Below are 17516 nucleotides of genomic sequence, written 5' to 3'. Positions count from 1 at the left end.
GATTAGTCTTCCTTGGCTATCTGGGGTCTTTTTTGGTTCCATATGAATTTTAGGATTGTTTTTTCTAGTTCTGTGAAGAAAGATGATTCTGCTTTGAGGGGAATTGCATTGAATTTGTGGATTGCTTTGGCAGTATGGTCATTTTCACAATAGTAATTCTACCCATCCACGTGCCTGGGATGTGTTTCCATTTATTTGCGTTTTGTATGATCACTTTCAGCAGGTTTTTGTGGTTTCCATGTAGAGATATTTCATCTTTTGGGTTAGGTATATTCCTAAGTTGTTTTTTTTTTTTTTTCAGCTGTTGCAAAAGGGGTTGACTTCTTCATTTGATTCTCAGCTTGGTCATTGTTGGCACACAGCAATGTTACTGATTTGTGTCCATTGATTTTGTATCCTGAAACTTTACTGAATTCATTTATCAGATTTAGGAGCTTTTTGGATGAGTATTTAGAGTTTTCTAGGTATACGACCATATCAGTGAACAGGGACAATTTGACTTCCTGTTTACCAATTTGGATGCCTTTTCTTTCTCTTCTGTGATTGCTCTGGCTAGGTCTGCCAGTACTGTGTTGAAAGGAAGTGGTGAAAGTGGGCATCCTCGTCTTATTCCAGTTCTGAGGGGCAATGTTTTCAACTTTTCCCATTCAGTATAATGTTGGCTGCGGGTTTGTCATAGAGGGTTTTTATTACCTTCAGGTATGTCCTTTCTGTGCTGATTTTGATGAGTGTTCTATTTATAAAGGGATGGCAGAGCTTGTCAGATGATTTTTCTGCATCTATTGAGATGATCTCTGATTTTTTTTAATTCTGTTTATGTGAGGTATCACATTTGTTGACTTGCATATATTAAACCATTCCTGCATACCTGGTATGAAACCCACTTGACCATGGTGTTATTATCTTTTTGCTATGCTGTTTGATTTGGTTAGCTAGTATTTTGTTGAGGATTTTTGCATCTATATTCATGAGGGATATTGGTCTGTAGTTTTCTCTTTTTGCTATGTCCTTTCATGGTTTGGGTATTAAGGTGATACTGGCTTTATAGAATGATTTATGGAGGATTCCCTCTTTATCTTTTCTAATAGTTTCATAAGATTGGTACCAGTCCTTCTTTGGATGCCTGATAGAATTCAGCTGTGAATACATCCCGGATATTTTAGTTGGCAATTTTTTTATTACTGTTTCAATCTCACTACTTGTTATTAATCTGTTAAGATTTTCTATTTCTTCCTGATTTAATCTAGGTGGGTTGTATATTTCCAAGAAGTTATCCGTCTCCTCTGGATTTTCTAGTTTGTGTGCATAATGGTGTTCCTATTGGCCTTAAATGATCTTTTGTATTCCTGTGGTATCAGTTGTGCTATCTCTCATTTCATTTCTAATTGAGCTTATTTGGATCTTTTCTTTTCTTGCTTAATGTTGCTAATGTTCAATCAATTTTGTTTGTCTTTTCAGAAAACTGGCTTTTTAATGTATCTTTTGTGGTTTTTTTGTTTTTTTGTTTGTTTGTTTGAATTTCATTTAGTTCTGCTCTGATGTTCGTTATTACTTTTCTTCTGCTGGGTTTGGGTTTGATTTGATCTTATTTCTCTGGTTACTTCAGGTGTGACCTTAGATTGTCTGTTTGTGCTCTTTCAGTCTTTTTGATGTGGCCATTTAATGCTGTGAACATTCCTTTTAGCATCGCTTTTGCTGTGTCCTAGAGGTTTTGATAAGTTTTGTGACAGTTATTCAGTTTGGAGAACTTTAAAATTTCCCTATGGATTTCATTGTCGACCCAAAGATCATTCAGAAGCCATTATTTAATTTCTACATATTTGTGTAATTTCATGGGTTCCTTTTGGAGTTAAATACCAATTTTATTCCCCTGTGGTCTGAAAACATACTTGATGTAATTCTGATTTTCTTAAATTCATTGAAACTTGTTTTGTGGCCTATTATATGATGTATCTTGCAGATACTGATGAAAAGAATGTACATTCTGCAGTTGTTGGGTAGAATGTTCTGTAAATATCTGTCAAGTCCTTTTGTTCTGGGATATAGTTTAAGTTCATTGTTTCTTTGTTGACTTTCTGTCTTGATGACCTGTCTAGTGCTATCAGTGCGGTATTGTGTCCGTCACTATAATTGTGTTTTCATCAGTCTCATTTCTTCTGTCCAGTAAGAATTGTTTTATAAATTTGGGAGGTCCCTCGTTAGGTGCATATATAGTTAGGATTGTGATATTTTTCCTTTTGGAGTGATTCTTTTATCATCGTATAATGTTGCTCTTTGTCTTTCTTAACTGTTGTGGCTTTAAAGTCTGTTGAGTCTGGTATCAGAATAGTTCCTCCTGCCTGCTGTTGGTTTCCATTTGTATGGAATATCTTTTCCGCCCCTTTACCTTAAGTATATTTCAGTCCTTATACATTAGGTGCATCTCTTGAAGACAGCAGATACTTGGTTGGTGGATTTTTCTCCATTCTTCCACTCTGTATTTTTTAGATGGTGCTTAGAGGCCATTTACATTCAGTGTTAGCGTTTGGATGTGAGGTACTGTTTTATTGATCATGCTAGTTGTTGCCTGAATACCTTGGTTTTTTAATTTGTGTTACTGTTTTCTCAGTCCCGTAAGATTTATGCTTTAAGGAGGTTCTGTTTTGGTGTATTTTGAGGTTTTGTTTAAGATTTGGAACTCCTTTTAGTGTTTCTTGTAGGACTGACTTGTTAGTGGCTAGTTCTCTCAGCATTTGTTGTTCTGAAATACACATTATCTCTACTTCATTTAGGAAACATAGTTTTGCTGAATACAAAATTATTGGCTGTTAATTATTTTGTTTGAAGAGGCTAGAGATAGGACCCCAATCCCTTCTAGTGTGTAGAGTTTCTGCTGAGAAATTTTCTGCTAATATGAGAGGTTTTCCTTTAGAGGTTACCTGATGTTTTGCCTCCCAGCTGTTAAGATTGTTTCTTTTGTCTTGACTTTAGATAACCTGATGACTATGTGCCTCGGTGATGATCTTTTTGCAATGAATTTCCCAGGCATTCTTTGAGCTTCTTGTCTTTGGATGTCTAGAACTCTAGCAAGGCCAGGGAAGGTTTCCTTGATTATTTCCTCAAATAAGTTTTCCAAACCTGTAGATTTGTCTGCCTTGTCAGGAACACTATTTTTAGGTTTGGCTGTTGAACATAATCCCTAAGTTCTTGGAGGCTTTGTTCTTTTTTAAAATTATTTTTTTCCTCTTTGTCTGGCTGGGTTATTTAAAAAGTCTTGTTTTTGAGTTCTGAAGTTCTTTGTTCTACTTGTTAGATTCTGCTGTTGAAAGTTTCCACTGCATTTTCTATTTCTCTTAGTTTGTCTTTTGTTCCAGAAGTTGTGACTGTTTTCTTTAGGATCTCTCTTTCCCTGGAGCATTTTTCATCTATATCCTGTATTGATTTTTAAATTTCTTTAAGTTGGTTATCACCTTTCTATGGTATCTCCTTGAGTAGTTTAATAATCAACCTTCTGAATTCTTTCGGGCAATTCTGATTTTCTCCTTGGCTTGGATCTCTCACTGGGGAGCTAGTGTGGTCTTTTGAGGGTGGAATAGAGCCCTGTTTCATAATATTACCAGGATTACTTGTTTGATTCCTTCTCATGTGTGTAGATTATTTCAGTGGGAAAATCTGGAACTCAAGTGCTGCTGGTCAGATTCTTTATGGCATCTTCCAAAGGCTCTGTGCCTTTTTTTGTTTTTTCTGGTGTGCTGCTGTGGTGGTTCCTGGAATGAAAGGCCACAGTATGAGTCTCCAAATGCTGTTCTGTCTCTCCATGTGGGAGCTGCACATCAGACCTGTCTCCCATCTGCCATCACTCTTCAGAACCTGTCTTAGGCACTGGTGCAGGGCAGGTCTCACACGGTGGGTGGAGGCACTGCTTTGCATCGTCCCAGTGGCAAAGAGTCATAGTCCTTTACATGAGAAGCTTCTTACGTTTGCCACTGTGCATAACTCGACAGCACTCAGACAACCTCCCAGGAGCTGCTGGTCTACAAGTTTCTGAGACACATGCGCCCCACAGCAGTGGTGCTGACACGACGCGGTGCAGCCTCCAGTGCCACCCTGAGCACCCCCTACAAAGCTGAGATGAGTTTCTCTCCTCCTTCCTGTCCCACCAGAGTCAAGGCTAAGAGCTCCCTGCTGATTTACAAGTGCCCATGTCACTTCTGCACTTCAGTAAACCCGGACAGGGGTTCGACGGCACGGGTAAGTTGCAGTCACCAGCGATGCACCCCAAGGACAGGGCCGTGTGCAGAATGTGTGGTCCGAGGTCCCCCAAGCTGAGGTTAAGGTAGTATTCAGAATGGAAGCACTCTGTGTCCAAGGGTGCTGCTCACATGGGAATGATGGTGGGTGGCGCACAGAAGAGCGATGGAGTGAGAGGAGCTGTGGGTGACAGAGACAGACGGGTACCAAAGTGGGAGCCCCCAGCACTGGAGCGCCACCATCAGGCTGCGGTGATGGGCAGATGCCCAGGGCAGGCTCTGAAGTGCCCAGAACATGCGGTGAGGGACCGTGCTGTGATAAAGGATGGAGGGAAATTGGTAGCCATGGCAGAAGCCACGTGCTGTGGTTTTAAAATAAAATGCTCAGGAAAGACTGTGTGTAGGAGACAGATGGGAATAGACATGTGTGTGTGGTCCCGTGTGCACATATGTGGGGATATGTGGTTATGTGGCTGTGGTTTTGTGTGTGGTATGTGGTCACATGTATATGTGTGTGAATGGTGTGTGTGTGTTACATGGACTCTGTGTCCGTCCTTCACGGGAAAAGCCCTGTGTAGCTACCAGCTTTAGGGCCACATATTTCTGTTCCTGCTCTGGGGTCAGCTTGCAGCGGTTTCTACTGGGTCGTTATTTATTTTTTAGAGATGGATCTCACTCTGTCACCCAGCATGGATTACAGTGGTGGGATAATGGCTCACTGCAGCCTCCACCTCCTGGGCTCAAGCGATCTTCCCACCTCAGCCTCCCGAGTAGCTGAAACTACAGGCATGTGCCACCACACCCAGCCAATTTATTTCTTATTTCTTAAGAGATGGGGTCTCACTCTGTTGCCTGGGCTGGTTTGGAACTTCTGGTCTCAAGCAAGCCTCTGGCCTCAGCCTCCCATAGCAGGGGGATTACAGGCATGAGCCACTGTGCTAGTCTGTGCGGGAATCCATTTGAGCAGGCTTTGTGAGGCGGCCAGCTTCTGGAGGTTACAGGTGTCTTCTCCTTCCCTGTTGGGGCAGGGTCGCCTCACCACACTTCCCCAGGACTTCAGGGAACAGGCTCTTGAGACTTGGAAATGAAAAGGGATCAGCCAGCCTGGAGGAACAGTGATGCTGGCGTCCAAGCCTTGCCCCTTCCCTGCACTTCCAGCGAAGATTTGGAGACACACTCAGTGGAAACCGATCGAGCCCCCAGCCTGCCCCCACCCAGACTCGCCCATCAAATTTCCCTCACTCTGTGTGGCACGTGGGCTCACAGGATTTTCTCTGCCTGCAATCGTCCAGGTGCACACCTGCTGCCGGGGTGCAATTGTGAGTCCCCTCGGTCTCTCTGTAGCGTCTCGGTGTAGATGACGATTTACAGTCACCCTTGCGTGAAGCCACATGAGGCCTGGTCTGAAGCAGAGAAGATCCGCTCAGCATCACGTTGAATCCCAAGCCTGCATCTCCGTGGGCTCCAGGACAATCCTGTGAAAACAACTCTGTTGGTTCATTGTTAACATCGGGGAGGAGAATTCTGTCTGAAAATGAGCGTGATTTCACTGATACCTGCATCCGTGGCACAGCCCTGTGCTGAGCTCCACAGACCTACAGTCCATCGCCTCCCCTTCGAGTGGGCCCATGGCTGCAGACAGCGTTGTCCAAAGAAGACACCCTGACTAGATGAATGGAACAAACTGGAAACTCCAGAAACAAGCCCTTCCTTACATTTCTGGTGTTTGGCTTAAATGGAAGGTGGCAAGGCGAGGCAATGGAAAGAAATGGAAGCGCTTGTAATGAGTGTGCTGCAGCAGCTGCATAACCGCATGCCAAACACACACACACAGCTCAGTACCACCTAGAGAGCAATGCGGAATCAGAGACCTCATATATAGAGAGGAACGTTTAACCTCCCTAGAAAACTCACAGAATATGTTTTTTTAACACTAAATATACAGTTGTCCTCTTAAATTGGTTAAGAGCACAAAATGTAACAGGCAGAAGGTCTGTTTCAAACAAATTAAAAAGCTACGTGTTTTTAAAATGTGTTTTTAAAGTTTTCCCCAAGTGAGATATATACATACCCACAAAAATAGTGTGTGAAGGAAAGCTGTCATACGGAAGGAGTTGTGTCCTGAATTCTTCAAGGAAACACATGTGGAAATAGGAATTAATAGAGACAGCGACACATTAATAATTTTTAAAAATTGAATCTTAAAATGCTGCATGGCACAAAGCTATGGTATATAAAGTATTGGTAGGTACAAAGGGAAAAGTCTGTACAGCTTTTAGCAAAAATGCTTTTGCAGAAAAGCAAATTAAAATAATGCAAACAGCATACTGAGGTTACCACAGCTAGACATCAGAGCTACAACTTCTCATAGCTGTGTCAGAAAATCCTATGTATCCAGAATAGACTAACATTTCAGGACAAAACATGGACTTTTTAACAGTTCTTTACCCATTTTAAGTTCTTTTTATCTCCCCCAACCCCCAGTTCAGTAATTCAGCAAGATCCAGCAGAAAGAGGGCTACCTTTAGAATTGGCTATTTGATGTTTCTTCCCATGGGGAGACTGTCATGCAGCCTGGACATTTCAGGCTCATGCATCCATGACCAGTCTCCCACTAGGGTCAAAAAAATTCAGCCATAGACTTGGTGAACTCGGCTTCCCACTGCTGCTTTGTTCTCCCGCTGATGAAGGTGAGCTTCAGGGTATATCTGCCATCAAACCTTTTAAGACTGGAGGGCAGCTCCCAACTAGCATCAGAATCCACTCTTGTAGGCTCTTTTCTGTGGGCCACGAGAAAGATGATCTTCTCCTTAGATGAGGTCTAAATGGTCAGAATTCCCATCATCACAAAGCCAAAACGGGCTTGGATTCTGGAAAGGGATGCATATAATCCCAAATCACAGCCACTATGGCAAAGCAACAGGACATTGTACAGATGGTGAGGTGACCGTCAATTACATAAAAATTCTCCACGTATATATATTTTTCCAGAAGTATCTTTTTGGCAGAATCATCCAGAGTTTTTCACAGCTGATCCATCCCACTTGTCAGTTTTTACAGGCATATCACCTATCTTCCACTTATGCAACATGCCGCTACGGCCACTGCCTGTCCCGCAGCTGGAACCCCCGCCAGCCCCACCGCCGCCTGCGCTACCGCCCCTCCTCCAGCCCGTGCAGCTGCTGCTGCCATCTTTTCCGCCTCTGAGTCTCCCTCCAGAGAATATCTTTGTGATCTTCTGTTAAGCAGTGTCTTCTTTGATAGATGCCAAAAGCACTATTTCCGGAAAAAAAGAATAAATTTGACTTTAAGCATTTAAAAATTTCCCTTCGATTGATACCATTAAGAGAATGAAAATATAAGCCACAGACTGAAATATTTTCAAGTCATATACTTGTGTCCAGAATATTGAAAGAGTTTTCAAAACTCAGTAATAAGAAAACTCTGTTTTCAAATGGGCAAAAGGTTTGAATACAAAACTTCCACAAGGCAATAATGTGAATGACAAAGCACATGAAAAGGTGCTCAACCTCATTTCCCATCAGGGATCCACGAGCTAAAACCACAATAAGATAGCATGGCACCCATGTTAGAAAGGCTACAATAAAAATGATTAACAAGATAAGCCAGGCCCAGTGGCTCACGCCTGAAATCCCAGCACTTTGGGAGTCCAAGGAGGCAGAAGGATTGTTGGAGGCCAGGAGTTGGAGACCAGCCTGGGCAACCTATCTTTAAAAAAAATAATTTTTAAAAAGATGAACAATACCAAGTGTTGGTGAATATGTGGGAGAATTGGAAGTCTCATCCATTGCTGATGGGGATGGAAGATGATGCCACATCACCAAGCAGTTTGGCAAAGCTTCTGATGCTGAGTAGGTACTTATGATATGACCCAACACTCTCACCCCCAGATTCTTACCCAAGAGCAATGAAAGCAAGACTCTGTCTCTAAAAAAGATAATTAAAAAGAAGATGAACAATACCAAGTGTTAGTGAAGACATGGGAGAACTGGAAGTCTCAGCCGTTGCTCATGGGGATGGAAAATGATGCCACATCGGCGAGCAGTTTGGCAAAGTTTCAGATGCTGAGCATGTACTTATCATATGACCCAGCACTCCCACTCCCAGGTTCTTACCCAAGAGCACTGAAAACAACATGTGTGTGCACATGTAGCAGGTGTTTTTCTTTGCTAGAGATTCCACAAGCTGGGACCACATATGGGGTGTTGGAACAAGAAATGTATTTTCTCACATATCTGGAGGCTGGAAGTCCCAGAGCAGCGTCTGCAGGGTTGGTTTCTCCCAAGGCCTCTCTCCTTGCCTTGTAGATGGCCACCTGTTCTCTGTGTCCTCCCACAGTCTTCCCTCTGTTTGTGTCTCTGTCACCATCTCCCCTTCATAAAAGGACACCAGTCACTCTGGATTAGGGCTCACTCTAATAGCCTCATCTAACATCAGTTACCTCTTTCAAGATCCCGTCTCCACATGTAGTCACGTTCTGAGGTACTGGGTGTCAGGATGTCAACCTATGAATTTGGAGGAGGATATAGTTCAGCCCATAATACAAGGATTGGGAGGAAGGGTGCTGTGCCACCACTGAAATCCTATTCCATGATCCAGGCAACCTTGAAGTACCATTACTCAGAACTGACTAGTAATGAACTTGAATTTCGTTTAAGAATAAGTTTAAAGTCAACAAGGTCTTTGTTCATCCTATGAATTTTGCTTCCCTTTCCCCCACAGGAAGCAGATGATGCCCCGAGTACATCTACACTTGGGTAAGTTTGTAAGTTTAATGGGAATGTTTTATCTGTCTGTACACTTGCCTTAACTCAAATTACTTAGGAAAATATGTCCTCTATTTAACGTGTTCAAATAATCTGATGACATAATGGAAAATAGACATGCTTCACTCAACATTTATAGCCATTCATGGAGCTTATTGCACTGATCTTACTTGAAAAAATTATAGAATTCTTTATAACTAACATTTGAACTTATGCACAAAAATAAGGCCAAGCGTAGTTATTTTCTTTCTTTAAACACATGTAATGTTGTGAGCCTGAATGTTTTTTAGTGTTTCTAATAGTGTTTCACTGAGAGTCAGATCTTGTCATTTCAACTCTAAATACATCCACTGATGACAGCTCTGCCCCAACACTGCACAATTCCAGCCCAACTGCACACCACTTTTTCACCCTCCAAACTACAAAGCTGAAAGAAGACCCTTATAAAGAGGACCATGATCCAGTTTTAAGCACACATTCTAAAGGGTACCCTGTTCCCATGATGAAATAAAATTGTGCAGCCATGACAAATGCATATTCTTCCCGAGAATCTCAAGTACAGGATACACTTCTCACAGAACACAGAGTGATAAGAAATCTACTCACACATGATGCTGAGTAAATTATTTACTCTTTGTTTGCTATTTCATTTTCCTTTCCATAAAATGAACACATATTAACTTTATATTTTAAAAAGCAACTTTATACAATATTTCCCAGAGTTTCAGGGTTTAGATATTGCACTCCTACACTCTACAATAAGTTTCATCTAGAACCATTTAATACAATCTAAAATAAAATAAAATGGAAAGGTAAGAGTCATCGGCTCAAACCACCCCAGGTGCACAGACACAGGACGCGTGCACACACACACTCGCACACAGTCACATGCACACTCACACACTCTGTCTCACACTGACACAGCCTCCTTCCTGCCTTCACCTCACATCCCAGTCCCCACCCTGCCTGCCATACTCCTCTCGTCACTGCAGTGAGTCCTAGCTGGCCCCACAGGGGAAGCGCCCGCACCAGCCTGCACAGAACAGCCCCATCCTCTCTGGGCACCCAGCAGCTGCAGCTGTCCTGGCCCAGGACCTCTGGGGTCTCTGCCACCATTCCAGTAGGTCATGCTGCTCAGGGGGGCCAGATGGCCAAACCAGGGAGGGCCCAGTGGACGTATGCCCAGAGACATGGCTGACATTATTCAGGGAGGGTGTGTGAGGGAGGCTGCTCGTGCTGGGAAGAAGGAGCACCCACACCTCATGGCTTGGAGCTGCTCGGGGTTCCTCTAGAGGCACCTGGGACCCCAGACTGCTGAGGTCACCGCATGTCTCCCGGTCTCCCCCTCACAGATGAGTGCACCCAGCTGGCCTCATCCTCCCAACCCAGCTGCCCTGGATCATGGAGCAACATTTATTTTTTATTTTTTATTATTTTTTTGAGACAGGGTCTTACTCTGTCACCTAGGCTGCAGTGCAGTGGCACAATCTCAGCTCACTATAACCTTTGCCACTTGGATTCTTGCAATCCACCCACCTCAGCCTCCCAAGTAGCTGGGACCACAGGCTTACGCCACCACGCTGAGCCGACTTTTGTAGAGATGGGGTGTCACCATGTTGCCCACGCTGGTCTCAAACTCCTGAGCTCAGGCGATTTGCCTGCCTCAGCCTCCTAAAGTGCTGGGACTACAGACATGAGCCACTGTGTCTGGCCATGGAGCAACATTTAGATGGGGGAGAATTTAATACCTAACTTATACTTAGAACTTATAACCTTATTACATGCTCATTGTATCAGTTTGAAGACGATAGTATAAGTTAAAAATATTCTGCACCTCCCTTCCTGAATTTTAATTTCTTCAACAATATGGCATGGATTACACTCATGACGTTTCATATAGATGTGTCTTCTTCTTGTCAGGAACTTCACCCTCTCATGATGTGCATATGCCATGGCTTAGTCAACCGTTGTTCACTATGGGATATTAAGTTTATGACCAAGTTTAGGTTTTGCAAACAAAATTGCAAGAAGCACCTTTGTGCCAAGGTTGTCAGATACTGACAATATTGTTTTGTTTCTGTAGAACACTTAAAAGTCAAAGGGCATTTGCATTTTAAATCCTCATAGTTTCTTTTTGCTTACTTTACCAAAAGGTTCGAACAACGCAAATTTCCTTCAATTTCCTCACTCTTTTCAGCACCAGATATTAGCAAGGTATCTTTAGTTTTATCCAAATAACACTTTTAATTGTTTCAATGTGCATTTTCCTCATTACTAATGAGACTGAACATATTGTCATTCGTTTTTTTACCGTTTCACAGTTCCTCTTGTATGAATTAGCTTTTCAAATGTTTGCACACTTTTAAATGGAGTTGTTTGTATTGTCGATATTAAGTGGTCTTTGCACATTAGGGATAGTAATTCTCTGATCTGTGTGTTTCCAACGTATTTCTTTCAGTCTGTCTTTTAAAATTTTGTGTTTATCATGTCTTTTACAATGTGAAGGTCATAAATTTTTGTGAAGTCAGTTGTCAAATGTTCCTGTCTTGCTTTAAAAAGTCTTTCTTACTCCAGGGTTATACAAAAATCATCCAGAACTCTTTGCTGATATTTTTGTAATTTTTCTGTTTTGATTTTCCTTATATTTTGATTTTCAAGCCATCTTGAACTTATTTTTGCATACAGGGAGAGAGCTAAGGTTACTTTATCTTGAAGACTTAACTAATGGTTACCACCTCATTTATGAAAGAATACACCTTTCCATCTAATTCAGAGGCCCCCTTTTCTAGTGCTTGCCATAAGCACTAGACTCAGATCTGTTTCTACACGTTTATTTCTGCCTTGTTGATCTGTGTCCTAAACCATGCTGTTTTAATTACTGGACCTTCCTGAGCTACATTGTAATGTCTGACAGTCACATTCTCAGGTTTTTTCATTTCTAAAAGTTTTGACAATTTTTAAACTTTAATTTTTTCATCTAAGTTTATTTAAAATTTATATGGAAAATACATTTTGTTTCCGTTCCAGGAAACCTGGAATTTGGAGCAAAGTTGCATTAAATATACACCTCATTTTGAGAGTGGCCGATAGTGTTTCCCTGGCATCCCAACTCCACTGGGAGCCACATAAGGACCCAGAAGTCCGTCTCCCCCAGGTGGGCAGAGGATGGAAGTTCCTGCCTTGCTCTTCCTGAGTTGCCCCAGAAGCTCCGCCCTTCACAGAAACGTGCTGGGGTCAGTGCCAGAGTTCCAGGCCAGGGAAGGCCAGCTGGGTTCTGCAGCTCAAGAGGCAGGCAGCTTCCTGGGTCAGAAAAAGGTAGCCCAGGAGAAGTGCCCCATTCATCAATTTCTCAAACCTGAGAATTGCTGAAGAGTTTTGCCTAGTTTCAGCAATCAAGGATTACATATCACTTAGTGTGAAAATGCTCTTTCACAAAACCCATTAATTTTCCTTGTAAATTGGTTTTCTTTGATTTAGTGAATCCAGGTTATTTTGAATTTTACTTCAAAGTATAGCCTATGGTTCTAATATTAGATAAAAACTAAGACATTTTCTCTTTTATCCATTTCTGGCAAGAATGATAGAAAATTAATTGTGACCAGGATTGTAACCTTTCACTTTGAAAAAATATATATGTTTTATCAGTACACATTCGAAATAGAAAATAGGGAAGTTGCAAAAATTCTTGATGTAAAAACCTAAGTCACTCACGGTCCCCCCACCCACCAATGGCTACTGCAGGCATTTTGATTGGCACTTCCTGCAGCTTCCCTTTTCACATTTTTTCTGTGTATTACACCCATTTTCTAAATGAAATGATCATTTAATACACCTCTTTAGGCACCTGCGTTTTAAACTCTACATTGTTCCGTTAAAAGATAAGATATTGATGGGCATAAACCACTCCATCTTTAAATCATATTCCTCTTTGTTGGAAGCCTTCTTCATTTCATTCAAGTCTTCTCCATAAGAGAATGAGCTAACCTTGTTGAATGTGAAAAGTGTTACACCAACACCACATGAGTTTACAAAGCCTCTAGATGCAACAGGTGATAAATTACCATTATAACCCTTTTTTTGGTCACAGAATATGCTTCCAGGGTCACCTAACAGTTTGGATCCAGCTGGTCCACCTTATAGACTCACTCACAGCCTTTTACTTCAGGCTCTGCCTGCTGGGCACATTACAAACGTCTGTTTCTAGCGATCAGGGACTTTGTTTAAATCATGTCATGCTTTGCCACAGGGGGAAAGTCCATTCATTAAGTGCCTGTGAGGTGTGATGTTGCTAATCACAGGTCTATTTTGTGGGAAATGTGTAGGAATTTATGGTATGTCTAGTGGTGGATATTAGACAAACTTATGGGGGGTATTCTGGTCTGCGTGTTTGCTGTGGGATGTCGAAGGGAATGGGTGGATGTAGCTGACCAGCTGGAATGAAAGTGGGAACAGGGAGCAGGATTTCCCATGTGAAGACCCTAATCCCCAGCACCTCATTCAGTGGCTTGTATTAATTTTCCAGTGGAGTCTGGAGCTGTTCCTTTGCATCATCCCCCTACCAAGCATCCAGGGTGCTTTCCATGTGAGCGTCATGCCCAGGTGGTGTCTGTTGTGTAGCACACTCCTAGCACTCACACAACCTACCAGGAGCTGCCTGTTCCTGGGATCTGCTGACAAGCAGAAACCATGGTAGTGGTGCTTGTCCGGAACTTTGGAGCCTTAATGGCCTGTTGTGAGCTCCTCCCCAAAGCGAGACCCTGCTTTGCTGACACATGGTCTTTCCTTCCTCCTGAGCTTCCTAGAAGAGGGGATCATGAAGAGCTCCTGTCTCCCTCCCAGGGCTTGAGCCTGAGCCCCGCCACTGTTTGGCATCTAGAAAGGACCTCGTCATCTGGGGTATCCCTAAAGCCACTGGCCTCTTCCCTCCAGTGAGCAGCACAGAGTCTTCCTCCACAGCGGAGGTTACAACAATATTCTGAGTTGCTTGTTTGACTAATTGTGAGCATTCATAGGTGTTTTAGTCTGTTCAGCCTGCTTCAACAGAAATACCACACACCGGGGGCTTAGGCAACAAACATGTATTTCTCACCATTCCAGAGCCTGGGAAGTCCCAGCTCAAGACACTGGCAGATCGGGTGTCTGGTGAGAGCCCCTTCCTGGTTCTCCAATGGCCTCCTCTGGTTGTCCTCACATAGCAGGGAGTGGAGAGTGAGATCTGACTCACATGCCTGTTCTGAAGGCACTCACAAATCCTGTCATCCGGGTCCCACATTCGGGAGCTGACACCAAAGGCTCCGCTTTATGACACACAACGCTGGGGTTAGGACTTCAGCCTGTGAATCTGGGGGACACAGGCACACCATCTACAGGAAGGGTCCTGAAGGGTGCTGCTCCAACAGCAACAAACGCGGGTGTGGGATAGAAGAAAAAGTCAGGGACAGAAAATATTTTCAATTATGAAACACATATGTGTGTGTGTGACGGAAGCAGACAGAACACAAAAATAGGTGCTGCATTGCCAGAAGTGTCATGTGTGCATCTCAGCGAGGTGTGCAGATGTCTGCAACCAGTCTGAAATGCGGCAGACCAGAGCGATGGGCAGACAGTTATGTCATGGGGCAGAGGACAAACATTAGCCCTGGTCGCTTGCAGGTGCTGGGTTCAGGTTTTGTTTGTTTTTTATTTTTTTGTAAAGCCTTTTCCAGTCTTGTTTAGGTTTGAAATTTTAATAAAATGTTGGGAAACTGTGCATATAGGAGACAGGTGAGGAACAAATAGTGTGCGTGTGTGTGTGTGTAACTGATGGTCAAAAGATGGAGCATGTGGGGAGGCCAAGGCAGCAGATCAAGAGGTCAGGAGATTGAGGTACTGTCCTGGCTAACACGGTGAAACCCTGTCTGTACTAAAAATACAAAAGGATTAGCCAGGTGTAGTGGCAGGCACCTGTACTCCGAGCTTCTTGGGAGGCTGAGGCAGGAGAATGGTGTGAACCCAGGAGGCAGAGCTTGCAGTGAGCCGAGATTGTGCCACTGCACTCCAGCCTGGGTGACAGAGCAAGACTCTGTCTCAAAAAAAAAAAAAAAAAAAAAAAATTAGCTGGGTTTGGTGGCATGCTTCTGTAATCCCGTTACTCAGGAGGCTGAGGCAGGAGAATCGCTTGAACCTGGGAGATGAAGGTTGCAGTGAGCCAAGATCATGCCACTGCACTCCAGCCTGGGTGACAGAGTGAGACTACGTCTCAAAATAAGTAAATAAAAAGATGGAACATGTAAGTGTGTTGGAGACACATGCAGACGTCCAAGGGGAACTGAGTGAGGGAGCCTGGAAGTGGGGCATGGCTGGGAGCATGGAGGACACAGCACAGGATGTGAGGACAGGTCTGAACCCACACCCAGAGGGCAGCTCGGGCAGAGCAGAGGAGCTAGGAGAGGAGAGAAGGGCAGATGCAGCTACCATAGGGCTGTCTCTCTGCACTGAGAGCTGAGCACTCATACAGCCAGCAAAGGGTCTAAGGCTAAGGGAGCAGGTCCTCTCAGATGTCCTGCGTGCTCCCTCCCAAGAGGCTGCACAGCGAGAGGGAGGCTGCACAACTTGACCCCTCCCATCCCCATCGGGCTGCAGTGCCCAGTTTTCCTTCTGTGGCACCAGAGATTCAGAAGGACCCACCTGAAGATCTCGGGTTTGTCTTTCAGTCCACTTAGGAGAGCCCCATTCTGACCATGGAAGGTCACACCCTGGCCCTTAACCCCAGTGGCCACAGTCACTGAGAGTCTGATGGGGACTGGCCTGCACCCAGACCCGGCCTGTGGCCTTCTCTTAGCTGCAGGCTCAGTCCAGGACCTGCGTCTGATCCTGTTGCTCTGATATCCCCCAGAGGCATCCCAGGCCCACCTCTCTCACTCTTCACAGGAATCCAAAGCTCCTCTTAGCAGAGCGATCCGAAACTAATTGGCATCGTAACCTGCATTTAGACTTTGGCATCAGACAGACCTTGGTTTGGGGCCAGTGTGGAGATGCTGCTGGTTCTATAACCTCATAAGTTTTTAAACCACTCTGAGCCCCTATTCCTCACAAGGAAATGGGGGATATTAGTATCTCTTCCCAAGAAGGTTGTGTGTGAGCTCCTGGAGTTGTGAACGTCACTGCCCAGGGTCTGGCTTTGGGATGCCCAGTGAATGCTGGTTGCCTCTTTCCCCTTGTTTTGGATCCCAGGTGCCCAGAGTCACACGAATCCCAATCCTCGGTGGGAACAGATTCATCCTTGATCTGTGAGTGACCTGCTTCGTTCATTGACTCCGTATTTTGTTTATTTATGATAGTGGAGGAAGCACCAACAACAAAAGCAGAGTCTGACATCGTCTTTGTCTGCTGACGGGGCCCCCATTCCAAGTCCTTGCACCCCGCTCATGTTCTTCATTGTCTTGCTTTCCTTCAAATTTTGTTCCTTAGATATCTATATAGATATAGATGTATATTCCTAAAGAGTACATATGTACGTGCAATACATTGGTTACTTTTTCTTTTTTCTTTTTTTAACAGAAAGGACATTGTGTGTATGTAGTATCTGAAATCTTTGGGGAATCACTTTTTTCACTTAGTACTAAATTGCCAAGGTCTGTCCACATTGTGTGTCGCTGTAGTCTGTTTGCGTTTGCTTCTGTGGCTGTTCCACCCTGTACCACACTTAATTACCCCTCTGGTATGGTTGGGCATGGAGATGGCTTCCAGTTTTTTGCTACCCAGCTGTGCTGCTCGATCTTGACAGATCTCCTGTTGTACAGGTGCAACCATTTCTCCTGAGGCTATTCCTAGTGGTGCAATTGCTAGAATGTCCAGCTCTCAGAGATAAGGCCACAGTTTTTTAAAGGTGTTGCACATGTTACACTCTCACAGCAGGGTATAAGAATTCCTATTGCTTCGTGTCCTCTCCAACACTTGGAATTGACAGTTGAGTAGTGTGAACTGGTGGCTTATTGTGGCCTACTTCAGTATTTCCTTCATTATTAATGAATCTGAACACATGTGAGCCATATGAGTTTTCTCTTCCATGAAGCACTTGCTCATGTCCCTAGTCCATTTTTCCATTGGACTCTTTGTGCTTTTCTTATTGATTTATATGAGTTTTTATATATTCTTTATACAAACCTTTTGTCAGTTGGGTGAATTACAGATAGAGTCTGTCCATGTGCAGCTTAACTCCATGTTTAATTTAATATACCATTCTAGAAACCAGATCATGCATGACAATATAGTCATGTTTATACATATTGTATAAATAATGCTTTTTGTTCTTGATTAATGAATCTTTCCACCAAAATATCCAAAAGATAGCCATCTATTATTTCTACTAAGGGTTTTCAGTTTTGATTTTGAGAGCCAAGTCTTTATCTTTGGTTGATTTCAGTGTATGGTGTGAGGTAGAGATCTAACTTCATTCTTTCCTCTACGGATTTGTATTGTTTCCAGCTCCATTCATTGAGTAGGTCCTCTCCCCACTGGC

The 17516-nt window shown here is 43.4% G+C and overlaps 1 protein-coding gene and 1 pseudogene across 12 annotated transcripts in view; one reads left to right on the top strand and one right to left on the bottom strand.

The window, feature by feature from the left end:
- Positions 1-17516, top strand: part of LOC100460604 (probable palmitoyltransferase ZDHHC11B) — a 56477-nt gene that overhangs the window by 28387 nt on the left and 10574 nt on the right. For 5 of the 12 annotated variants that reach the window (XM_054555327.2, XM_054555326.2, XM_054555325.2 and 2 more), the window contains 2 exons: positions 3984-4230; positions 8973-9007. The exons of 1 other annotated variant lie outside the window; for it this stretch is intronic. In XM_054555327.2, the coding sequence (XP_054411302.1) occupies positions 3984-4230; positions 8973-9007 (282 nt within the window). Of the gene's footprint in view, positions 1-3983; positions 4231-8972; positions 9008-11169; positions 11231-17516 lie in introns of all 12 variants that reach the window. 6 more of the 12 variants (XM_054555332.2, XM_054555340.2, XM_054555337.2 and 3 more) reach the window with 4 other exon arrangements.
- LOC129059305 (signal peptidase complex subunit 2-like) lies at positions 6573-8716 on the bottom strand (annotated as a pseudogene).

The sequence above is a fragment of the Pongo abelii genome, chromosome 4 (assembly GCF_028885655.2).
Source record: "Pongo abelii isolate AG06213 chromosome 4, NHGRI_mPonAbe1-v2.0_pri, whole genome shotgun sequence".
NCBI lineage: Eukaryota > Metazoa > Chordata > Mammalia > Primates > Hominidae > Pongo > Pongo abelii.
This window is presented reverse-complemented; position numbering and strand designations above follow the sequence as displayed.